This window comes from Pelecanus crispus, chromosome 4 (genome assembly GCF_030463565.1).
Source record: "Pelecanus crispus isolate bPelCri1 chromosome 4, bPelCri1.pri, whole genome shotgun sequence".
In the NCBI taxonomy this organism is placed as follows: Eukaryota; Metazoa; Chordata; class Aves; order Pelecaniformes; family Pelecanidae; genus Pelecanus; species Pelecanus crispus.
In genome coordinates this window covers 29,505,752-29,531,437 of record NC_134646.1, presented here as the reverse complement: position 1 = coordinate 29,531,437, position 25,686 = coordinate 29,505,752, and the positions used below count along the sequence as shown (strand labels likewise).

The 25,686-nt window shown below is 40.1% G+C and overlaps 1 protein-coding gene across 5 annotated transcripts in view; it reads right to left on the bottom strand.

Moving 5' to 3' along the window:
• INTS12 (integrator complex subunit 12) overlaps window positions 1-25,686 on the bottom strand; it is a 28,454-nt gene extending 2,768 nt beyond the window's left edge. Inside the window, exons 1-9 of one of the 5 annotated variants that reach the window (XR_012831015.1) lie at window positions 25,634-25,668; window positions 18,276-18,439; window positions 16,130-16,282; window positions 15,394-15,581; window positions 10,284-10,443; window positions 8,803-8,955; window positions 6,261-6,581; window positions 5,390-5,454; window positions 3,630-3,730 (exon numbers count right to left, since the gene is read on the bottom strand). Coding sequence is in view for 4 of the 5 variants with exons in the window: in XM_075709430.1 (XP_075565545.1) it covers window positions 6,000-6,581; window positions 8,803-8,955; window positions 10,284-10,443; window positions 15,394-15,581; window positions 16,130-16,282; window positions 18,276-18,431 (1,392 nt within the window). In the remaining variant the exon portion in view is untranslated. Of the gene's footprint in view, window positions 1-3,629; window positions 3,731-5,389; window positions 5,455-5,682; window positions 6,582-8,802; window positions 8,956-10,283; window positions 10,444-15,393; window positions 15,582-16,129; window positions 16,283-18,275; window positions 18,440-19,593; window positions 19,613-20,021; window positions 20,148-20,787; window positions 20,825-25,633 lie in introns of those variants that run through there. The other 4 variants (XM_075709430.1, XM_075709429.1, XM_075709432.1 and 1 more) reach the window with 4 other exon arrangements.

The window sequence follows — 25,686 nt, the reverse complement described above, 5'->3', positions numbered from 1 at the left end:
TTCAGAAATTCAAAGGTTTAGCTGTTATCATTTGATATTACAGACACAAACTTTTATTTCTGTTTAAAACAGATGAACGCAAACTACAATTGCAAAATATTGAGACACTCTGAATCTAAAGCCTTCCTACATTAAGGAGATTTACAACAATTCATATTAGACTTGTTCAGACAAGCACTATTTTTGTTAAGATAGTAGTGCTTTAAATACTAGAAACAGCTATGTTAGGGCTCCAGAAATTCCTAAGAACATGCAACGTTTTTGCAGCTGTTTCTTTAACGTAGAGAAGGTTACAGTATTCTAGGAGTTTTCTTATTCTGATTAGTGACAATAATTTATTTTGATTGAAGCAGGGACAGGCTGCAGTTTAATGGACCAATCTCGCATTTATTCAAATGTGTGTTTTACTTGCTTGAAACGTTGTGACAATAAGCATGTATAAGTACTTCCAAGATTGGGTCCACTCAAACTGAATTGTTTCTCCATTCAGGGAGTATTTTTCAGTGTTGTCATTGATAACCTGGAACCCAGAAAATGTCCAAGCCAATGAACAGCACAGAGTCTCTGGCTCTGACCTCTAGCACCTGTATGCTTCAGCATCTTCCCTCTGCTCGGATGGTGCTCGTGAACCTTAAGTAAGGATTCACCTTTTCAATGCAAACACAAATTGAAGAATTATTCCTTCTGACTTTTCATCTTAGGAAGCTTCACTGAGTCATTACCTCCTTCAAACACTAAAGTATATTTTTCCTGTCATTTTAAGGTAGCTTGTAAAAATGCAGATATGTGAAGCGGACCTAACACCTGCAATAGGAAACACAGCCATGACAATCCTTGTGCCTGTAGATCTATTACTGGTAATTCCTCTTACAATATTGTTTGTTCAGAAATGGTGAAAAAATCTTCTTTTAAATTATTGTAATAATAAAAATCTATTTTTGTAAAGATGTTTCTTCTTTTTTTTTTTAAACAAGACTTTTTCCAGAAGCAAAGAGCTTTATACGCTGAGATCTGCCTTCCATAGTGAATTATAACAAGCATCATGGCAAAATTAGCAGAGCAGAGGAAATAGACAGTCGCCTCAGATAAAATACTGCATTTCTAGTATGCATCCTAGCTTATCTATCAATATATTAGAACTCATCAAACACCATCAAAATACTAAGCAAGTTTCAAAATACACTTCAATGTCAGCTTAGTTCTGTTCTTTTCTAGCTGCTCCTAAGGTCATGACTATTATTTACTGCTGTGTGCAACCAGAGGTCTGTCATGAGTTGTAATAGATAAAAGCTCATGCTACTGAAATAAATCACAGAACTTTGTGTTAGATCTTTCTTCTTAGACCCAGATATCACCAGCATCCCCAAGTCCAGCCAGAAGGAGCACTCACAGAATCAGAGGAACCTATTGTTTCACATTACTAAGTGTATCAGAATTTGGGCATCTATGAAAAAATATTGTATTTAAGCAGAAGTAAAATATTGCCATACCAATTTATAAAATGGATAAGGAAAGTCAAGTAGCTATTTTTATAGTAAATCACAGAGCAATTTGGTTTGGGGATAGAAAAATCACAGGACTGTTTTCCAGTTATTTTTTCTAAATATGAGGTATGCTTCTCAAAATTCAGAAGGGCCATCCTTCTTTCTGCCCTACAGTAGATTCCTCAACCTGACGTGCAAATTCAGTCAAACAATCCTGTAGAACAGACTCCTTTCCTGAAAATACAGTTGTTAATTCCATCCTAACTATAACTTCAAAGCAGAAAGCAACTGTTCCCTTCAATCTAGTCTGTTTTTCAGCAGTGCCTATCTTACACATTCAAGCTAAACACTTGATTTAAAAGACCAGGTCTATGCTATAAATCCTTCCTGATATAATACTTCAAAGAATCACAATCCTAACTGACATTTTTATACCAACAGAAGGAGACTTTATATTTCATTTAGGAAGCTGGGAAAGTTACAGTGGAAGAAAGTCTTTTGACGATACAAATTGCAGCTCTGTCACAGATTTTGCTAATACAGTGATATCAGCAAGTCCAGCCACTTGGCCTTATTAGGGGGAAAAGACAGGCATGCATAAAAGGTATAGCATAAGTTACTTGATTTTAAATGAATAGGAGATAACCTACAGTCATCCCATGCCAGAGTTATAGATGTAAAAACATCAGGATACACTTGAATCGGGTCTCAGAGGTATTTTAAGTGGCACTAGCTACCACAATTTAAAAACAAAGATCATTTTTTCCTGCCTTTGTTCACCCCATACATGGTACCTAAAGTAATCTGCACAGTTCAGATGTAAGCTCCTGAACTCTTGCAAGCAAAACTGTATGCATATTCAGAGGCAAGACAGAGGGCAGCTAGCACCTTGAACCTTCCTGTGGGAACAGGTTTTACTAGAGTGATCACTTTACATAGGAGCACTCCAGCCATTAAAAGAATCTATCTTCACACTCTACTTCATAGTGTAGGCAACATTCTTATGATTAACATTTAGGAAAAGAATATGCCTTCTGTTTCCTAATGGAAACCGCTTCCGTGTCTTTTCCTACTATATCACCATTAAAAAACCTTCTGTGCTAGAGAGGAAGAAGGATGGACTGATCGAAGAGCAATAAAAGTTCTGGATTCCTCCTCCTCATGCTGTTATTTTAAAATCACCCTGGAAGCCACAGGCACTACCAAAGACAAAGCCTTTCTTTTTTTCCTCCACAGGAAATAATAGTTGCAAAAGTATGCAAATTCTCCAGGTAGCTAAGGCAATCCTGAGTAAATCAAACTATTCCTTTGGATGTTTACGGAACCATAGCCTAAATCTTAATTGTGGAGAAGGGAAAAGAGGTATGGGAAATAGCTGCATGTATCAGCTTTACACATACTTAAAATACAGGATGGCTAAGAAAAGCTGTAGCTTTCACCTACCTACGAAAGTCTGAGCTGTTTTCATGTTTAGAGATGGTCCCCTCATCACAGAAGGAATGGAGAGGATTGCTGAGTGCTGCTCACAGACAGCAAGACTCAAGATCCTTTTCCAGTACTCAGCCTGAGCCAGTTCCTGAGAGCCGAACAAAACTCGGAGCAGCTGGGATGAAAAGAGGCACCACAAGCTCTGAAGAACAGCTCAGGGTTGCAAGTGGAGAGCTGGAAGACCTGATACTTTCTCATCTACCTCTTTTAGTCACGGCGGTAAAGCATCAAGCGTAACCTGCACGTGGCTGTGACACGTTTCAAGGAGCGTAACAGAATCCAGCAGGATACACAGAAAGAGCTGAAGGGAGGCTTGTGGGTGTAAGAGCTAGTGCTAGTCAGGAAAAAGCCACAAATGCCTCCACAGGAAGCTCCCAAGAGGCAGTCACAGCGCCTACAAGCCTCCTTTGTAACAGCGGCTGGGCCAAGCACAAGACTGTGCTGGGGCTGGGGGGTGGAGGGGGTTTACGTTCTGCAAAATGAAGAGAGACAAAGCTGATCCCACCCAAAGCCCTGAAAGTAGGAATTTAATGTATCCAGCTTGAACAATACCCACACACAGCGACAAATTCCTCTTCCTCCCCGCCGCCCCTTCAAGTTCATAGCATTATTAGCAGTTAGGCAGGGGACCCAAGATGCTGCTAGGATATAAATCACCTTGGACACTGCTGCTGTCTGGATGCAACTCTGCCCTGGCATAGCTTCTCTCTTGCAATAATCCTGTGGCATCTGCTTCATTTGCTCCTGGAACTGAGACACTAAATAACAATGAAACACAAATACGACAGTTCCCATGAAAGTTGCGTGGAATACGTCACTCAGTATAACATGAAAACTTTTCCTATGCAGGGTTAAAAAAACATTTTTCATTATTCCTTATGAAAGCAAAATATGAACCCTCATTTTCACAAAGGGCTAAAGGAATATATTCAGATCTCTTAGCAATCTTTTCTATTTGAAAAATCTATGCTGTTACAAGTATTTTTGACCTATTTTAACAGCTAAAATACCTTGTATCACTATTTCAGACACTTGTAAATCCACAAAGGAACTAGTAGAGGGGAAAAAAAGGAAGTCTGTGGATTGAGGAGAAAGGAAGAGAGTTTCCGAATAACTCTGCCCTCTGCCCAAATAAAATCAAAGCATTTGTCCCATGAATGCTATGGGAGGGACAGTGGCACATTAGGATCCCCATTCTTGGATACCTTGATCCTAACACCTGGCCTCCCAAGTGCCAGACCCTGGCCCTTGTGCCTTCAGACGCTAGCCAACCTGAAACCCAAGCAGCGAGATTGCCATGGGTCTTAGATTAATACAAATGTGACACTGTGCAACATCAGAACTGGTGTGGTGGTTTGTAGTTTTACCTCTAATTAGAACGCAAGGGATAAAACAGGTACCATAACACAGCTGGGTAGGGTCTGTGTCCTAGCATTTCTTTGTGGATATGTTTTTGCAGCCAGGAGATTGGAATCAACTTTCTGTAAGGTTAAGCCTCTTCTAAAACCCCAACATGCCCTGGCCCTTCTCTCCAAATTGCATCTGGAAATCTAAACCTTCTCGCCAGGCTTAAACCCATCTACATACAAGCCTTGAAAGATCCAATGCCAATATCCAGTTAGAAGTAGTTCCGTAACACTTGCTAGTAAATTCAAATACAGGGCCTTCCAGCAGATTTGGGAAAGCATGCATGAGCAGAGTCTTCCCTCTAAAATACAAATCGCTGAGGGGAAGGTGAAAGAAATTACACAATCTATTTGCTACTTTGAGCAGCATGAAGGAAGACATGCACTTGTATGCATCTGCTTCTGTTTCTATCTCCTACAAAAATTGCAGGAAAAGCTTTTCCAGCTGATTTCAAAACTCTAATAGACATTTTTTAAAAACACAACCACCCCCTCCCTCTGCCCCCATTAGAAACTAGCTGACAGGGCTAGAAAAGGGTTTTTCTCTACTAGCACTGTCACTAACTACTAAAGAGATTTCTGCCTTTGCTACTTCCTTGTATAAGCAAGCTGTAATTTTAAATAATAATCATATAGGCTACAGCAGAACAGTTAAGAGACTACAGGCTTCATTTTCCAAGATAGGTTGGCAGGCAAATACTACTTTGACACGTGCAAGGCTTGTGAATTTTATAGCAATACTTAACAGCACGGAATTCTTAGATGATGAAAAAGCCTTATGTGTTTCAGGTGTGCCAGAAAGGAAGCTAACTTATTGACACCTAAGACAACTCCATTTTCTTCTATTTTTCCTTCTCACATCATCAAAACAATGTGGTTCAATTGGACTGTGCTTTTGATTAAAATATATACTGCCTACTACTTATTTCCCATTCATATTACAGATTAAGAAAGCTTGAAAACACTGTTTTGGCTCTCTCCAGCTCTTTTTATATGTTAGGGGCCATTTACCTTCTGCCAACGCTCTTTGCTCCTCCCTCAGAGAATTACAACATCACGACCCATGAAGTTTCTCACTGTATAAAACCAAAATAGGCCACTTAAAATTCTTACTTTAAATAGAACATGTCATTTAACAGTTAATTTTTGAAATTGTTTAAACAAAAATATATTTTTTCCCCTAAGGAACTGTATAATTTGGGATAAACTTCATTAACTCCGCACAATACAGACAACTCTGAACAGGTGAAGCATTTTAAGTATTAGAAAATGGGGTGAAAGAAAAGCAGCAATGATTTCCCAGATTAATAATACTTTTATTAATAACCTTTGACAGTTTCAGTAAGTTCAATTTATTAAGTGTCCACATAAATCTGGTTTTTTATACTCCAAAATACCCAACTTTTACAATTTCAAGTTTCAGTGCTTTGAGCTTAAGAACAGGAGCATATAATAGGGAATTCCTCCAACATATTCAATTCATAGATTTGCAAAGTCAGAAGGAATACTAGAATTATCAAAGTTTGACCTCCTGTATAACATAGGTTTTGGGCTTCCCTGATTTAACTACCATTACAGTCCAGTAACCGGGGGATTTTCTTTAAGAAAAACACCAATGCTGCTACTTCTTCAGTTTCTTTTGAGCAGCCTTCTTCTTGACCATTTGTAACCTTTTCATAGCATTGAGCTGAGATTCCTGAGAAGTCGGGCCTTTTAGGGAGGCTGACTGATTACCAGTATCTGCCGTGGTTTTGCTTGCGCTGCCCCCACTGTTACCCGTGGTCCCGCTGTTGCCATTCCCACTGCTCACCTGGCTGCTGGTGCTTGGCGCAGTACTGCTGGGACTAGGAAGACCTACTTTGCTGACATTGTCACTGCTTACCGAACGGCTAAGAGTGGTTTTCCCCAGTGTCAGAGGTGGAGGAGGTTTCAGCTGAACAGGGTTTGTGCTGTTGTTGGCAGAAGCTATTTTTGACCCTAGTCCTGTTTTGGAAGTTGCCAACCCTGACAAACCCACAGGTTTCTGGTTATTTGAAGAAGCTGCAGGTTTCCCACTGGCGCTCTGTGCTGTTGATCCCAGTTTGGCAGTTGATGGATTGGCAGAGGAGGTTTTGGCTGCAAAAGCAGCCCATCCTGTAAGGCCACTGGTTGCTGAAGAGGAAACACTTGTACTGGCCGAGTTCCCCGAAATTGCTGCTGAGGTCTAAAATAAATAAAGCATTCTTATTATAGCAGCATCTATTTGTGTAACACATCACAACAGGAATAGATCAAGCCTCTGTTTCAGTTCTTTTCCCAGGAACACCCAATGGACAATATTTCATCACTGGTCACTACAGTTAAAAGTATTAACAAGAAAAGGAAAGGATGCCAGATGCAGGCAACTTTTAATTTCCCAGCCACAAAGCCAGTATTACCTGTTCTTCTATACAGCTAGCAGGCTATCATATGGCATTGTGATCCCCCCATAAACTCTAAAAGATGGTTTAACTGAAGTAACTGCAAGAAGCCCAAATTTGTGAACTATAAAAAAGGGCAGCAAGCCACCACCTTTTATTGTTTACTGTCGTTACCTGGTGTCACTTTTTAACAAGATAACAGATGCTCAGACAAAAATCAGACACTGAGCAATTAAGTATTTTGCATTTATTACAGTCTTTTGGTCAAAGTAGCAGTGTCTAAACTTTTTCCTTCCCTTCCCCCTCCTCTTGGTTCTTAGCAGCCTGTACTATAGACACAATTTTAAAAAAAAAAAAAGTCATTGGACTTCTTTCCTGTAGCCTTCCCATTCAGGTACTGCAAAAGACAAGCCTTCTGCAAACAAAGTTTTCCTTGCCTGCAAAGTGCAATACACATTAACTGCAGTTCCCACACCTTAAACCCTATAATCTTCAGTTTTCAGATGGGGATACATGTTGAATTATTAAACCAGAGTTATACAAAACAGCAGAGTGAAAATGGAAATTAAAGCCCTCTATTCAAGTAATACCCCTTCTATAATATCCAGATAGTTTCTAAGCAGTAAAGATGAGGGGTGAAATTGGGCCTCACTCTTACAGCCCATTTAGGCACATAAATAACTCTTAACATTTTGCACCTCAGCATTCACAAGTGTAAGTGCTTTAGCAATAGCCATCATATTACTCATGATGGTTTGCATCCAGGCAGAGCAATGGCAAACATAACGTTGAGTACATGAATAACTGCTTTGATACTGAGTTAAAGATGTGTTTCCCGAGGTAAGGGTCATGCTTTGTTAGACTACTATGTTACTTATTACACTGGTTTACCACTTTTGACCAATTTGTGACAACATTTATTAGATAACTTGGGAGAAACAGAAACTTGAGGCAATATATACAGGAAGAAGCAGCCTCCTAAATTAGATCTCTCAGAGTCAGCTATAGTTTCCCTACTATCATGAGGAGAAGCCGCCTAACTATCAAAATACGCATGTTACTTGACCAGAGAGCAAATCGTATCTTTTATACAATTCATAGAATGGTTTGGGTTGGAAGGAACCTTTAAAGATCATCTAGTTCCAACCCCCCTACCATGGGCAGGGACACCTGCCACTAGATCAGGCTTCTCAAAGCCCCATCCAACCTGGCCTTGAACACTTCCAGGGAGGAGGCATTCACAGCTTCTCTTGGCAAGCTGTTCCAGTGTCTCACCACCCTCACAATAACGAATTTCTTCCCAATATCTAATCTAAATCTACTCTCTTTCAGTTTAAAACCATTACCCCTCATCCTATCACTACACTCCCTAATAAAGAGTCCCTCCCTATCTTTCCTGTAGGGCCCCTTTAAGCACTGGAAGACTGCTATAAGGTCTCTCCAGAGCCTTCTCTTCTCCAGGCTAAACAAACCCAACTCTCTCACCTGCCCTCATAGGGGAGGTGCTCCAGCCCCCGATCATCTTTTGTGGCCCTCCTCTGGACCACTCAAGCAGGTCCATGTCCTTCTTATGCTGGGGGCCCCAGAGCTGAACACAGTACTCCAAGTGGGGTCTCACAAGAGCCAGGTAGAGGGAGAGAATCACCTCCCTAAACCTGCTGGTCACACTTCTTTTGATGCAGCCCAAAATGCAATTGGCTTTCTGGACTGCTAGCACACATTTATGACAATTTCTACCTGTATAAAATTACATTTAAAAAAATCCATAAATTCCGTTCTCTCCCTTCTAACAAAAACAGAGCCAAGAGCTAGATGCATTAGGGACTTACAGTTGAATTGCGGGTTTTTCCCCCAGTCTTTTAGTGTTAATGCAAAACTACTATGCTATGGTACTACTCAGTACACATAGTATAGCAGACTATTTTCATTCATGGTTCTTGTGAGAAAAGTTTGGTCTAATTCAAAAAATGATAATCTATGCAGTAAAATGTAAACTCTTCCTCTGGAAAATTTAAACTACATTACCTTGACTTCCGTTCTCTTGAATGCTAGAAAAGTTGGTGGGGTCTCAGGTTTTAACTTAATTTCTGGCTTCTTGACCAATGGATCCTTCACAGCTGGTGCAACTGAAACCACTGCAGGAGCTGGTTTTTGAGGTGGTTTTTGTGTCTTCTGAGCCTGAGTAAGTGGTAGGGAAAAAACCTCCAAATTAGTTATAGGCCTCATACATTGACTGTTTTGACTGTTAACAAAAAGCATGAGCATTATCAGAACTGCAGTCTAGCCTTTACAATTTCAAACTGAATGGTGCCTGAGAAATAAGGTAATAGGGGATCTGGAGGTAGTGCTGAATATGATACTGGGGACAGAGTCCAGGCAAAAAGCATACTGAATAGGACTTGCTATTTCAGCGTGGGAAGAGCGGCAGCATTAACACTCAGGGAACAGGAAAGCACTGGGCCCTCACAGAAATAAGGCAAAGACAGGTGAACTTGAGGAAGACAGGGACATAATCCAGCAGTACTGCAAGGCAGGCTGCAAGAGACTGCTAAGAAGTGGCAGGTAAAATGGTAGAACTTATGCTGAAACAAAAAAAGGAAAGGGCATATTGAAGGCAAACATTGAATGGCTGCAATGGCTATCCTGTGCAATAACTGACCTCAAGAAAACACTCCTCTGAGTTCAAAGGCCTGATGATCATCAGAATAATCATGTACTTCAGTCAGTGATGATAACTCCTAGGCCAGGATCTTACATTGCCTTCTTGTTTCTTAGTAGAGCCATTGCAACAGATAACAATTTGCTAAGTTATCACAGAACAGTTCCAAAATAGAACACATTTTCTGCTGCGTAAAAGGGTTTGATTTTAAAATGTCAGAACTAAAGTCGTGCGAACAAATGGTTAATGTTTCATGCACCCAAAGATGCTCTCTTACTCTGATGTTTGTTTCTCATTATGAGATGAGTGGGATTCCTGTGGGATCAGGAATAATTACTCTGTTTAGTCAAGAAATTAACACACAAATTAATCAAAATAAAGGAATTTTTTCCTGGAATGTGCTACCCTCAGCTTACTGTTGAGCCTGAGAACACTCAGCACTTAAGATCTGGACTGAAATTTGCAGTCTTGTCTTACAGGAAAACAACCATTCATGTCCAAAGCTGAGAAGGAAACTAAAACTGTAGAGCTATTTGGTAGACATGTACTAAAACCCAAGTATCACCTGAAATAAAGTTTTCTCCTGCTGCTTACTAAGTAGGAAATAATCCTATTTCACTCTTCTTCACTCAGCTTCTGCTTTTTAAAAAGCTTTGTTTAAGAAGCATGTTACAGAATAGTGTTTGAGATGCTACATTAAAAACCACAGCTGCAGCAAGGGAAGCACTGCAGAGAAAAACAGTTCTCCAACATGCTTCCAAAGATTTCTGCAACCAGTAAATACTCTCATATATTAGAAACAGCCTGCTGTATTCAAACAGTGCTCATACAAAAAACTGACTCCTACCATTCTCTTCATCTGCCTGGTACAGCGGGCACAATACCACACAAGTCGAGGATCATTCACTTCCTTGTCTGTCACTTGAGGTTTATGGCAATCCTGGTGGTAGAGATTATGGCACTCCTGACACTCCACTAGCTGATTCCCAGAAATAACTGTCATTTGCCTGCAGAGCAAATAGTTAAGAACAGATTATGGGAGAAAGCACTTAAAGGATTATCCAATTGTTGCAAATTTTGCAAGGCTTAAGATAAAAACTATTTCTGCTTTCACGTGTATTTTCTACCTGTGGCAAATGAAATGTATTTCTTTTCTTCCTGTATGAGTATTCCTAATAAATATTTTAGAAATTTTGTATTTTTTAAAGGTAATTTCATTCAAGAAAATCTAAAACTTCTATACTATTAAACATGTGTCTATGACACTTTTGATTTCCTGTTTGATTTTTATATTAGAAATGTAAGTCTAACCTGCTTTGCTTCACCTGGGCATTTTATGGATACCTCACTGTATACTAATTATGACTTCCTCATTATATTAGCATATCAAGGCCTAGTTTATGTTTGGATAATTTTGCTGTAAGCTGTAGAGCAGTTCAAGACCAAATAATTTCTCAACAACAAGCCTGTAAGAGTGCTTTCTGCTACAGGTTTTAAAAGCATCATCATCCAAGCTGTATACTACTTTAAAGATGTTTTATTACCCATCCTTTTGGTCCCTACTACCCAAACAGGCACTCGGAGTTTGAGATAATACCAGAACCATGGAAAGATGGAACAGAGAGGATTAACTGTGCAGTCCTGCCTTGAAGCAAACATGTAAGCTGGTGATGAGGACCTAATTTCGCGTGGGCCTCTGGTGAAAGTAATCACGCTGTATAAATGACAAATTAGTGATATACACATGACTGGGAGTAAGTCTGTGAATTAGCCAAATACCATTTTCCCAATGATTTCTTCCTTCAGATGACAAATCAGGCTATTTAATTGCTAAGCTGCTTTTGCTCATATCCCCAAGGAGCAGGTACCCAGGTAACCATGGAAACTCTATTTGTAGATGGGTGGGAAAAGGTAATACCTTATTTCTTCATATAGCAGGAAAATGAAGTCTGAAGGTATTGTCCATATGGATACTAGAACATTTTCTAAGAAATATTTCTCTTTTAAATGGGCTATTTAAAAACAGAGGGAGAAACCTTTCTGAAATTCCAGGGCCCATTATTTTAGATGCAGGAAATTTCAAAAGCTGTTTTGTTTATTATTCCTAAATAAATTGGGTCAGAAGAATGCAGTGATGGTTCAACCCCATGTCTCAAGGAAGACGACTCACCCTATTTTAAAGTTAAAAGAACAATTCCAGACTGATTAAAAAACCATGAACTCTTCATGCCCAGAAACAAGATAAACCAGACTTATTTTTAAATGATATGATAACTGAGAAACAAACCAAGTGATTTTTTACCTTCAGAAAACAAACAAACAAGTATTCATAAAAACCAAGGTTGTTCTTTCAAAACCAGGTCTTTTTAAAGACATATATTTTGGGGTTTTTTTGAGAGACAGAGTTCCCTATCATCTATCATCTGATCATTGTATCAGGAACATCGTGGCCAGCAGGAGCAGGGAAGTGATCGTCTCCCTGTACTCAGCGCTGGTGAGGCCGCACCTCAAATACTGTGTCCAGTTTTGGGCCCCTCAATACAAGAAAGACATTGAGGTGCTGGAGCGTGTCCAGAGAAGGGCAACAAAGCTGGTGAAGGGTCTGGAGAACAAGTCTTATGAGGAGCAGTTGAGGGAACTGGGATTGTTTAGCCTGGAGAAAAGGAGGCTGAGGGGAGACCTTATCACTCTCTACAACTCCCTGAAAGGAGGTTGTAGTGAGGTGGGTGTTGGTCTCTTCTCCCAAGTAACTAGTGATAGGATGAGAGGAAAATGGCTCAAATTGCATCAGGGGAGGTTTACATTGGATATTAGGAGAAATTTCTTTCCTGAGTGGTCAAGCATTGGAACAGGCTGCCCAGAGAGGTGGTGGATTCACCATCCCTGGAGGTGTTAAAAAAAAAATGGGTAGACGTGGCACTCTGGGACATGGTTTAGTGGGCATGGTGGTGTTGGGTTGATGGTCGAACTGGTGATCTTAGAGGTCCTTTCCAACCTTAATGATTTTATTCTAGTTTTACTTTCATTAAAAAGTAACCCAGCCACCAAGCCAGGAAACATGAGATTAATTACTACTCTACCCTTAATTGGTTTAGTGGTGGACTTGGTAGTGTTAGGTTAATGGTTGGACTTGATGATCTTCAAGGTCTTTTCCACCCTAAACAATTCTATGATATGCAAACCGCATGTAGTATTTCTTCTTCATATAACTGAGGAGCCATATAACTGGTGAGTTCTATTTTTCTAACATCTGCAGGTACTGGAGAGGTTGAACTTAACTTTAATACTCTCTCTCCTTATGCCTAACTTGGTATAAAAGAACAAGAAGAAAACCACCATAGGCATCAACGTTCAATACTCCTAATTACTGTGAAAATACATTTGACACTTAGCAAATCTTGAACAAACATTTCATGTCTCTAGTTTTTACATCTATAGCAAAGGAACAGTTAATATTCAAATATACTCTTTTGAATTTGTGAACCCAGTGCCGGGTTCTTGTTAACTTGTCTTCTTAAGCAATATAAATATAAACCCTTTGGCTGTGAACCCTACCTACTCTGCAATTGGACATGGTGTTTTCATTCACAATTGATTGAATAATTGATTGAGTTATTAAAAGATGTCAGTTTCTAAATACTATTCATACTTGAGTTATTTTATAGTGTATCCAGTGCTTTTGTATTTCATACGTATATTTCATACTACCTGAAAGGAGGTTGTAGTGAGGTGGGTGTTGGTCTCTTCTCCCATGTAGTTAGCAATAGGACGAGAGGAAATGGGCTCAAGCTGCGCCAGGGGAGGTTTAGTTTGGAAATCAGGAAAAATTTCTTCACGGAAAGGGCAGTCAAGCATTGGAACAGGCTGCCCAGAGAGGTGATGGAGTCACCATCCCTGGAAGTGTTCAAAAAACGGGTAGATGTGGCACTTCAGGACATGGTTTAGTCTAGTCTACCCTTGATTGGTTTAGTGTGGACTTGGTAGTGTAGGTTAATGGTTGGAGTGGATGATCTTAAAGGTCTTTTCCAACCTAAACAATTCTATGATTCTATTTCAGCTCAAGATGGCCAACCCCAAAAAGGGCCCACATGTTGAAAGCTGAGCAGTAAATAGTGGAATACTGTCTAACCAATGTGTTGGATTCAGAAAGTCTGAAGCACGAGTACTCTGAGAAACATCGTGTCCAGCGTGAGCTGGAGTAGTAGAACCACAAGACATCACTTCCAGCACGTTTCATGTAAAATGAAAATAAATCCTGAGCATTGGGTGACTGTTGCCATCGCCTCTCTAATGGGTTGTTTCTTTCCCTGTTGTGCTTCTCCCTCCCTCTGGCATCAGCTTAATGAGAGCTATTTTAGTTAGCCAGGCTAGATGCATCTTTTGCAAGAGCACTATGAATTTGTGACCACAGTTAGCTAGAAGCAACGCCTTCAGCAGCCAGGTTAAACATTGATTGTGGAACAGCTAATGGAACCACATACCTGGCCTATGCTTTTCAAAGCAAAGTCTTGGCCACGCTAGGCACAGTAGTTGCATTTTCTTTCTTTACTTTGCAGGCATTTCTCATTATGCTTGTACGTGTTTTCCTTTGCCAGGGAAGATGCAGAATAAATAATCCACAGCAGCTGAAGACTGTCTAAACAAAACTTTTCTTTATCCCCTCCTGCCAAATAAGTTAATACCATACTGGTTTTAGTACCATTTTAACATAGTGCTGAACAGGGCTTTGCCCCTCTAGGAGACAGCAAAAATGGAATTTGTAGGAAGAAAGGTAAAACTGAAATATTTATTTCATACTTCAAATGTTTTAACTGTTCTTCCTTTCTTAATGCCTATAATAAGAAATTAAACGTTTGAGCCAACACATGGGAATAATGTGACATGAAATCTCATCAGTTCACAATTGGTTAACAGTATAATTAGCTGTAACAATGGAAAGTTATCCTCTATATACTGGAGACATCTCCTTATCTGCAAAACAGGAACGACCATGGAAATGACTGAAGGACAAAGTTATAAAGCACAGTTTCCCAGCTGGCTTAAGCTGAGCTAAAGTATATAACGCTACCAAAAGGCCAGTCCCACCTTCCTCTCTGTCCTGGCTCCATGTTCCTGCATCCACACATGTGCCAGCATAAGCATTTACACTCACTAAGCTGCCTGAAATGTAAACCTACCAAAAAACCGAAGTGGAGACCTGATCCAGAAGCCGATTCAGCTGATCAAACACCTGTGTGGGCAATAGACCCCCCTAAACAGGACAGGGAAGGCGGTACAATTGGGAGAGCCAAACTGTTCCTTTTGGCAGCAGTGGGCACTTACAAGGACATAAACCATCTGTGAAACCAAATCCTGTTTTGAGTGATTTGATCCCAGGGTGGATATTCAAAAGCGTATTTTATACTTCTGTTAACACTAAATTTATTGTTAGCAGAATGTTACTAAGATCCAATTTTAGAGGCCCTTACTGAAAAGTAAGAAGAACCTGTCTTGACTGCAAGATATATTTACACCGTTAACTGAAAAAGCATGGCTATGTGTAAACTAATGTCAAATGATTATGAAAAGAGGAGCAACACGTACAGATCTCATAATAATGCCACTAAAAATGTTTTCAGAAGGGAACCAATTTTTTAAAAATGCTTATTATTAGCCATTAATATTTTCACTTGTTTTCCCCATAATTGAAAATCAGTATTTGTCACGACATGTTTTCCATCATGTCTAGTTTTATTATTTTTCACTTGCCCTTTCCTGAAGAAGAGTTGGTTTTCTCATTAGAGGTTTCATTATCAAGAAACCATTCTTATTCATGAAGGATGCTTAAATGCATTATTAATTCTGGATATGTGCTTAAGTGATTTCCAGAATAAAAACTCCAGGAAGCATTAACTCAATAGTACACAATTAAAAAAAAAAGGTAACTACACAATTGCAAGGAAGCAGTGTTGACTTACCTGCAAACAACACAGGCTAATCCCATTTCCATAGCAAAGTCATCAGCACTGGTTTCCTCAAAGCTAGATAAATCAGGCATGGATAAATCCTTGCTTGTCTGAACTGTAATAGGAGAGGAACGAGCCTCTTGCTTCTCTAGTCTGGGCTTCTTTGGTGTATCAGCTCCTTCAGGGGTATCCCCTTTTATCTATTACACACAGACAGAGAATGTGAAAATGCAAAAAGCTAATGGATATTATTAAAATGAGAAAATGACTGGAACAATTAGGTTAGCAGTATAAGGTGTACTTTACACAGCATAGACACAACTTATTTTCCTTACATACGTATTTTCTTCAAAACATTTATGGATGAGAAGCTCAAGTCCACTTTTTGTACTTCACCTCAAAATCCTTGAAAAAGCTTTGGGAATCCCACATTTCAGCTTGCTACATTTTAGTAATGTCTTATCATCAGGATATTTAAAACATAGCGTCACAGAAAGATCTGGGTTGGAAGGAACCTTTAAAGGTCATCTAGTCCAACCCCCCTGCAATAAGCAGGGAAAACATTCACAGAATTATAACAAGACTTTTGTTGGCTTGCCCAGAAGGCAACATGATTGGATAATGCATCTCACAGGCTATGCACAATTAGATCGAGTTGGCTTAAGCAGGTTAAAAAGGAGAGCTGTTGTCTAAAACATCTTCAAGTTTACTAACCAAGTTATTTCATTAAAGAACAAAAATTACTTACTTTATCAGCAGACCTCTTTTCTGTTTCTTTTTTCGCCTTTTCTGATGCAGTGGGCTTGCCATTGTTGTTGCCAGAAGGCAAACTAGAAGAAGCTTTAGGCTCTTGCTTACTGGAAATAGGTTTGGTAACAGGTACTTTGGGTTGCTCTACTTCCTAAAAACAGAAACAAAAATTGAAGGCAAACCCTACACTTGAGTTACTTCCTAGTTTGCAATTAGTTAGATAACAGGATAGGCAAACAACATGTCAGACAACAATGATCACGTACATATATACCGTTTTAAACATTTCTGAAATATTTTCATACCACATTGACAAATTAGTGTATTTAAGCTGCAGTCAATTATTAAAACCTCCCCTTATCACTCACGTTCCAGAGGAAAAGGTGCTCCATTTCCACAGACAGATCCTCTTTGGAACATTAATTAAAAAAAGGAAAACTTTTCTGCTTTTAAAACTCAAAGAGATAATGAACACAAATTTTCAGATAGTTCTGAGCACAAAATTCAATATAAGCTGAAAACATAAGCTGACATCTCATGTCACCAGACATCAATACTTCATTCCGTCAGAGAAAAATATTGACCTCCACTTAATCTCAGTCCATATTCACCTATCAGATTAATAAATTTAGATCTCAACAGAAATCAATAGTTCTTATTAATGACGCATTAGTGTCAGCAATGGATAATAAGCAAGTGAGTCTGTGAATGAGTGATTAGTCACAGCAATGTGCATGAGCAAGGTACCCTCCCCCGGCTTGGTAAAATGGGGTAGTGCTCTGCTGTATACTGGGACAGGTCCTGAGCCCTGAGCTTTGCCCCCCGCCAAGTTTGCTGACTTCCTGTTGCATCCAGAGTCAGAAATGGGTTTCCTCATCTGCCCGACTGTGGTAATCCTGTGCTTCTTGCTCTGTTCTTGGATTTCACGGTCAACCACAAATTAATGCTGTAGCCTGAGAATGGAAGGAAAGGAATGCTTGTACTTTTTCCATTTCTGAGCTTTGCAGTCCAGCTGATACTGGAGACACACTGAAAAGAGGAGAACAAAAGATTTCCTCCTCTGGCCTCAGTCTCACCTGAGGGCAGGTGACTACCAGCTGAGCTGTTACTAGAATTGCACTATTATTTGGCTCCCGGCTTCCTCTTTAAACCACAAACCAATGCTTCTTTGAGCTCTGACACAGGGGGCTCCTGAGAATTTTGAGACCTGTGCCAGAGTGAACTGCAGTTTAGGTTTCAGGAAATTAACAGTTTGAATAGAAAGGAGTTAGACCACACAGTACAAGCATGATGGATGCTGTAAGCAGTAATGGTGCCTTTTAGTTATTCAGAACCATGTGCATGTAGAAATGAAATATTACTAATGTATCAGCATACAGACCATCATTAGAACATACCAGGCTGACTTCTAGGCATCCTAGGGGAGAATACTACCTCATTATCCATATGGCAATACGTAGCAGTATGAGGATGTCCCCGCTTGGTTATTTCCATACACTAATCTCGGATTCAAATATTCTCTCTAGCAGGTGTTTAGTGATTTTCAATAGATGAAAAATAATGTTTGTCCATTGGATGGCAATGGTTTCAGCCTGCAAATAATTTCTGCTTTGAACCATTTGGTGTTATTCATTCTCATGTGACTTCATCAACAGAATTTCAAGAAAAGAGATCCAGCTTTATCAGTAAATAGCTTGTTTTATTTCATATTTATCTGTGGCAAAAATAATCTGCATTTTAAAGACCTTTTAGCTCTGATTGTAACTGAAGAAATACATAATTTTGGGTTCACCTCAGACAGCATGCATGATAGCTTACAAACAAAAATGCCAAAACTGATATAAAAGTGAATACAAAAAGTACCATTGCAAAGTCATGACACTTGCAATATAGCATTGAATATCTCTTTTACGGGTCTCGGTACAACAACAAGGTAAAAAGATTTTTTTTTCATTAACTTCAATTAATCAAACAGATTATGTTGCGTAAAAGGGGAATGATGAATAGAAACATTCCGTAATTATTTTTCTTTTTCCTCAATTTCTGATTCTCTCTTACCTTTTCAGCTATAAAAGATGAACTAGGAATAGCAGGAGCTTTAAAAAGACACAAAAAAAGTGACCCATGTTCTCTAATACCAATACCTTCTGAGATGGACGATAGCTTGAGTCAGTTCCTCTGGCCAAAGACTCATCAAGAAGTGCTTTCAGCTTTTCAGCAGAGTCCTTACTCTTTGAATGCAAGAAGCCCAGGGCTTTCAGAAAAATGGGATCAAGCTCCAAGTTCACTGTAGCAGCCATAGTGGTGTCTTTGGAGGGGGGGGGAGAAAAACAGTGACAACTTTATTCATATGGAGCATAACTCAGGCAGCATGTGGCTATCTCACAGAAGGTTTGGGGTTTTTTTTTGTAAGAAGAAATTACATTAAATCACAGCAAGGATGATATGTGAATTAATTATCATCATTAGAAGATGACTGATTGTGAACCTCAGAGCTGCAGAACTTGAATTTGGCTTTACATCTGAAATGATGTCAAATTCATTCTTTGGCATATCTGATGTTCAGAAACTAAACTCATCATACTTACATAAATGGAACAAATATTCCATATCCTTGATATCACATACATACAGAACATTATGCAAAATAAGTGTAAACTTCAAGGAAAGCAATTATTACCCTTCTCCTTAACATTATTTGCACATACAGTGATTTCTATCTCATTGCTCATTTAAGAACAAAGAAAAATCTTACTTGTAGAAAAATTAACTTTTGAAACTTCTGAAAAGAACAGCTCATTGTAACATACAATGAGATATAAACCAGCTAGTATATGATGATATATATATTAAAAATATGAAAAAATATATTGTCCATTTTTAAATTTAGATAAAACAGAAAATTTGTAACTCAGATTGTGATTCATCCAAGTCCACTTGTGATAGCCTAGGTTTTCATGTCAAGTAATGACTATCCAGAGCTCTAAGATGCCACAGCACGTAAATGAAATAAAGTGAGGAAAGGGTTAGAACAAATTTAAAAAAAACCACATACGTTTGCTTCATAGCAATACACTCCTGCATTCTGGAGCCTCCTCTGTTAATTTATTTAACAAAAGCTCTAAGGAACTACATTTACATCAGAAATTGTCCCTACAAAGACAGCTAGCTCTCTAACTTAAATCAGTAATTAACAATTAATAATTTAAGAAATAGCACAGAAAGAGAAGTTTCCTGCTCTTTTCCAAAATGAATGAGAAGTGGTATTATTAATAATCCCTTTGAATCCCATTTGAAACACATCAGGATGTTTTATTTTTTTATACAGTAATCTAGAAGACATTCTTGAAAAGGCTTTCATCAGTTCTGCTCAAAAGCACTGCCTGGACAGCTTTTTCAGCTGGAGCTTCCAAGATTTTGTCTGATGAATTCCTTTTGATATTCAAGGCAGTGAACTTTTACCTCTCTGGCCAAAACACCAGCAGTGGCAGCCTGCTCCCTCAACACTTGCCTAGAAGTCTCCAGGAACCTTTATCTCATGCTGAGCTTTCACGAGACACCAGAGAATCGCGTGACTGAGATCATCAAGGAGTTTGACATACAGTAGACTTCATAGGGATTTTATCAATGGACCCAGCAGAGAGTTAAGAATCCTCTTCAAGAGCTTCTTCTCTCTTCCTTAATCTTTGCTACTCGTCAAATCATTTTCTGCTGGCCACAGAACTTCTGCTGGTAAGTACTACGCACCAGTTACTCTGCTTTTTCACTGATCAAGCAGAGACTGTAGTGCGAGCCCCATCCAGACAATTCAGACTCTCTCTCTCTGATGTTTACAAAAAGTTAATTCAATGCATGTGGAAAGCACATATCCTCTTTTTTTATGCATCTACCTCTGATAAATTTTCAGGCTGCTCCCGAGTTCTGTGAGTAGGTTATCTCTTCATTTCTTTGTTCTGTGAATACGCCTTCCAAGTTTCAGTACCATATAATCTTAAATTAGGACTCTGCTAAACCCTCTGTTGAATGAAAATAGTAGAATTAAAACACCAATTTCAGAAATTTGGAATAATTTCCTGTTAAAAAAACCAATCCTTCTTCTAGGAATATATACTTGTGTATGTAAGGAACAGGTAGCCTCAACAGTCATTAGCAGCCAATTCAGGATGCCTGGAGTATTTAGAGAACAAGCATGCTAATTCTATTTTCATCTTTCTGAAGGTAACACTTCCCAGATTTATCTCTAGCTCTACCTTTTCAAAGAAATCTATTGTAAAGGAACTGTTAAAATCCAAATTTCAAAAGGGTTCTCTGTATTTATTCTTTTATTTGCCTATGAAATTGCAGTAATTCTTTCTCTGTTCTCAAGGGTAAACTATAATGTCATAGGCTAATGCAGTTATAACTAACTTATCACGAGAAATTTTCTCATGAGAAGGGAGGAAACCGGGCTCATTAAACAGTTCGAGTATGCTCAGTTTAGGCATAAATTTTCAAATTAAAAAAATCTATTTCTAAGTTAAAGAAGGTAAGTATATTTGACAGAAAGATGAACACATCGATAGCTGTCTTAAGAACAGCATCACCTGAAAACATTAACTTGCTAAATATGCTCTCCTTACTGGGCCACAATAACACAACTGTCAAATAGGCTCATACCAATAAGTGGCCTGGTCCAAAAGGCAAATTATTGCTTTTGGTAACGGCCTTTTCCAGATACTTACAGATGTTGTGGTTTAGCCCCAGCCAGCAACTAAGCACCACGGAGCCGCTCGCTCACTCCCCCTACCCCGATGGGATGGGGGAGAGAATCGGAGGAGTAAGAGTGAGAAACACTCCCGGGTTAAGATAAGAACAGTTTAATAATTGAAATAAAGTAAAGTAGTAATGATAATAATAACAATATAATAATGATAATAACAATAATAATATACAAAGCAAGTGATGCACAATGCAATTGCTCACCACCCGCCAACTGATACCCAGACAGTTCCCGAGCAGTGATCGCTGCTCCCCGGCCAACTCCCCCCAGTTTCTATACTGAGCATGACATCATATGGTATGGAATAGCCCTTTGGCCAGTTTGGATCAACTATTCTGGCTGTGCCCCCTCCCAGTTTCTTGTGCGCCTGGCAGAGCATGGGAAGCTGAAAAGTCCTTGACTGGCATAAGCAGTACTCAGCAACAACTAAAAACATCAGCGTGTTATCAACATTCTTCTCCTACCAAATCCAAAACACAGCACTACGCCTGCTACTAGGGAGAAAATTAACTCTATCCCAGCCGAAACCAGGACAACACATCAGAACAGTGGTTTGATACTTATAAAGCTAAGATCCAGTTGCATTAATTCATGTTTTCATTCATAACTGCTCCTCTGGTGGTGAAGTAAGCATATAGCAACTTGACAGTCTTGGAGCAAGAATAGGACAGTGTTTTAACGATGCCATAGGTTATTCTGTGCGAGAGCACTCCATGACTTTCTTGTTGAAGTGGAATCTTTGTACAGAAAAAAATTCAAATGTTGTTTAGGAAAAAGAAATAGGGGAAAAAAGTGAGTATGACACTGTCTTTTGTGTAGCAGTTTGATAACGCAGCTGTGAGATTAGAGGGCTGTGCTATAATCCTTGAACCCAGAGCAGAATGGGTTTTGCACAAAGCAGTAACTGAAGGGAACATGCAGGCAACTTGTGCAGCAGGAACAGCAACTCAAGTACACCCTCTTGCAACTAAGCATTAACCTATTAGCCCAGCCCTAAAAGCACCTTTCTCAGCTAATGTCTGTGTTTGACACTTCTTCACTATTGTGTAAGAACTGTTTGATCATGGATAGACAAGACCAAATATAAGGTAACAAAACTCTCTGAAGTATGTGAGATAATATAAAAATCCTACAATGGACAATCATGGAGTATGATCTCTCTTAATGCTAAATGGTTTAAATCCCCGTGGGGAGAAAAAGTGTTGATTAGTGGGTTGTTATTCTTAAAACATGTAAGAATTTTTTCAGTGTCTCTCTTGAGCATACTATTGTCTTCTGCCAAATACATACAAGCTTAATTGAGCACTATACAGAATATGAGGTCTTCCAATTTAATAGACTTACTAGATTTTCAGGGCATAAGAGACCCTTTCTTTTCATTTACTTGACAGCTATTATTTTGCATGCCTACACATGTATTATCTTATTCATCATCACTTTCGGTTACATGGATCTACTTGCATGACATTTTCAGATATGGTATATTTTCATCCGTCTGTTTCTAATCTCCTATTTCTATTATTTTCTGAGACAGGTATACAAGTGAAGATATTTTTCCAAGAAAGTGCATACCTTCAATTTATATTGCAATGCTATTATCAAATCCATTCTTTATAAACTCAGCAATACTTTTATTTTTCACTGACACTAATGATTAAAAGGACTTTCACTCACATATCCTTTTCAGCTACCTTCAACATCTGTAGCAGTTAACTTCAAACCCAGTAACATGAATCAGTAGCACAAAATTCCTTCCAAAGCATGCACTGTGTTCATCAATAATAAATTTCACTTACCACCATAATATCAATTCACCTCCCCCACCGCCCTGCTTTGGATTCTTCTGTCCTTCAGGACTTTCTCTCTTCCTGACTAATCTAATGACTGTGACAGTGGCAGATTTTTCTTATTTACCAATAATGCCCTTTCCAGATCACTTTCAGATTTAATGTAAGTCTTAATAAAGTAGATCAAGGAAAATCTTAAAAGCAGGAAAAACTAAACTTCTGTTTTCCATTTTTGGTTTAGTATCTTAATCAGACTTGATTCATGACAACTTAATTTCTCAGCTATCTCCCATGAGGGATATTTCAAAACTCACGCACTTCAGTAGTCCAGACAACTTTATTAATCAAAGCAATTGTATTAATCAGTTCTTATTTATTTGACATCTTCTCCAAAGAATGTTAGAAGAGTGGAGTAAAGTCTTCTGCTATGGAGTTATTTGTACCTATGGAACTTAGTATGGAGTTATTTGGATCCTTCATTTTACATTCTACAGCTTATTTTATACTGTACTTTAAAATCAATATTTCAATCAATATCACAGTAACCTGTTTATTCAAAATTTCTAAGATCACACTATTGCCCTATATTTGCCATCTTCTACTCCTCACAAACAGTACATTATTTCAGTCACAAAATCATTCAGTTTGGAAGGGACCCCAAGTGGTCACCCTGTGCAACCTCCTGCTCAAAGCAAAGTCAACACTGAATTCAGACCAGCTTGCCCAGGACTTCGTCCCATTGGATCTTGAAAACCTTCAAAGACAGGAATGTGACAAACATTCTGGGCAACCTGTCTCAATGCCTAACTGTCTTCATTTCCTTACTTCAAATTAGAAGTTCCAACTTGTGCTGTCTCTCATTCCCCTGCAATGCACCTGAGTAGAAAGACTGGCTTGATCTTCTCAATAACCTCCTCTTAGGTAGATACAGGCTTCCATTAGGTCCCCCTAAGCCCACAGTAGATGACATCCAACACTCTCCCTTCATCTTCAGATCTAGTTATTTTGTCACAGAGGACAAGCCCAGTTGGTCAGGCATGATTTATCCTTGGTAGATCCCAAACTGGCTATCCCCAGTCACCACCTGCTCCTTCTTATGCCTAGAAATGGCTTCCTCCATGATCCTCCCACAGGTGGAAGGAGAGAGGCTGACCAGCCTGTAGTTCTCTGGATTGTCCTTCCTGCCCTTTTTGAAGATGAACATGGGATTTGCCTTCCTCCTGTCTTTGGGGATCTCCCCCAATCTCATGGCCTTTCAAAGATGACAGAGAGTAGCTTCATGAAGATGCTGTCAGCTCTCAGCACCCTTGAATGCAGTCCACCTGGGCCCATGGACTTGTCAGGTAAACAATCCCTGCTTCAATTCCCTTCCACAGCTTGTAGTTCTTCCTCTCCTTGAACACTGCCTTCTGGCGAAAGGCCTGGGAGACCTTATTGGTGAAGTCTGAGGCAAAGAAGACATCGACTAACTCACCGTTATCTGTGTCTGCTGTCACTAACACACTTGTCCCACTCAGCAGCAGCACCACATTTTCCTTGTGAATTCTTTTCCTGATAAATGACATCTTGTTACCATTGACATCTCTTGCTAGTTTCAAATCTAGCTTAGCTTTAGCTTTCCTAACACTACCCTCACAGGCCTGGGCAGTATTTCTACATTCCTCCTTTGAGGCAATGCCTCCACTTCCACCTGCTGTATATGTCCTTTTTGCATTGGAACTCTGTCAAAAGTTCCTTGTTTAATCAAGCCCTTTTCCTGTTAGATCTGCCTTTCCTTTCTACAGAATGTTTTTGGTCTCATGTGTTGCCACAAAAAATCAGTTTTCTAAAAGACATTTATTCAAGTAAATGAGATAATCATACTGACACAATTGAGATTTGCTAATCCCTGCTACCACTAAGCTTCAATATTGCGCAAAAATGAAGATGCTGTTTAAACAGATGTCACTGCTCATTGTTTTCAGTCACTGGTAAATTGATTATATCTCCATTATTGCTTTCACCTTTCCCTAATTCAATGCCTACCAAAATTTATCAGGTTTACAAATACCCTAGATACATCCAACCCTCCTAGATACATCCAGATACCCTCCTGGTGATTTCTCAGTGGAAGAACCAAACTTTAGTTAAAACTGGATTTTTGAATTAGTTACACTAAAGCCACGATCAGATCCTTTGCAAGATACCTGCTGCAAATTTCTCCCTGACGTTTCCTTTAAGAATGAAGAAAAGGCCTCTACTCTGAAAGTCACGCTTCAAAAATAAAATGCTCGAGAGAATAAAATGCCACCATCTTTTTTAATCCAGAAATATCCTATACTATGGTTGAAACTTATACGCCCTGCATTACGCGTACATCACCTCTATTTGCTCGGTCTGCTTCTTCCCGCGCCCGGGGCCTATCCCTACCCCGGAGCGGGAGCCGAACCTCCCCGTTTCACTACGGCGCTGACAACCGAGTCCGCTTACACCGGAGACGAACGCCGGGACCCAGCGCCGGCCGCCCGGGAGCGGGCTGGGCGGCTCCGCACGGCTCGGTGCCCCGCGGGGGAAGCCTCCCCGGACACGCTGCCCTGCGGCAGAGCGGCGCGACCGGCTCCCGCCCCGGCAGAGCCCGAAACAAGGCTGCGGGGACCCTCCCGCACTCGTCACCGCCCTGGCCCGCTTTCCTCAAGGCCGCGGCACCGGGCGTGCGCCTGTGCCCGGGAGGGCCCGTCCCTCCAGAGGCCGGCAGGAGGGGCGCCGGCACCCACAGGGCCAACGCGGCCGCCTGGCTTCGCCTGGCCTCCCCGCCGGCTCCGCCCGGGCCCTCCCCGCGCCAAAGGGAGACTCAACGCTCGCCTCGCCCCGCCCCGGGACCGGGGCAGCGGCCGCCAAGCGTGCTTGTGGGCCCCGCTCTTCCTGCCGCCCGGCGAAGTCGTGTCTGCCCCCGCGGAGCCGCCCGCCGCGCTCTTACCGGAGAAGAGGAGGAGGAAGACGACGACACCGTGCGGGGGCAGCCACCACCCC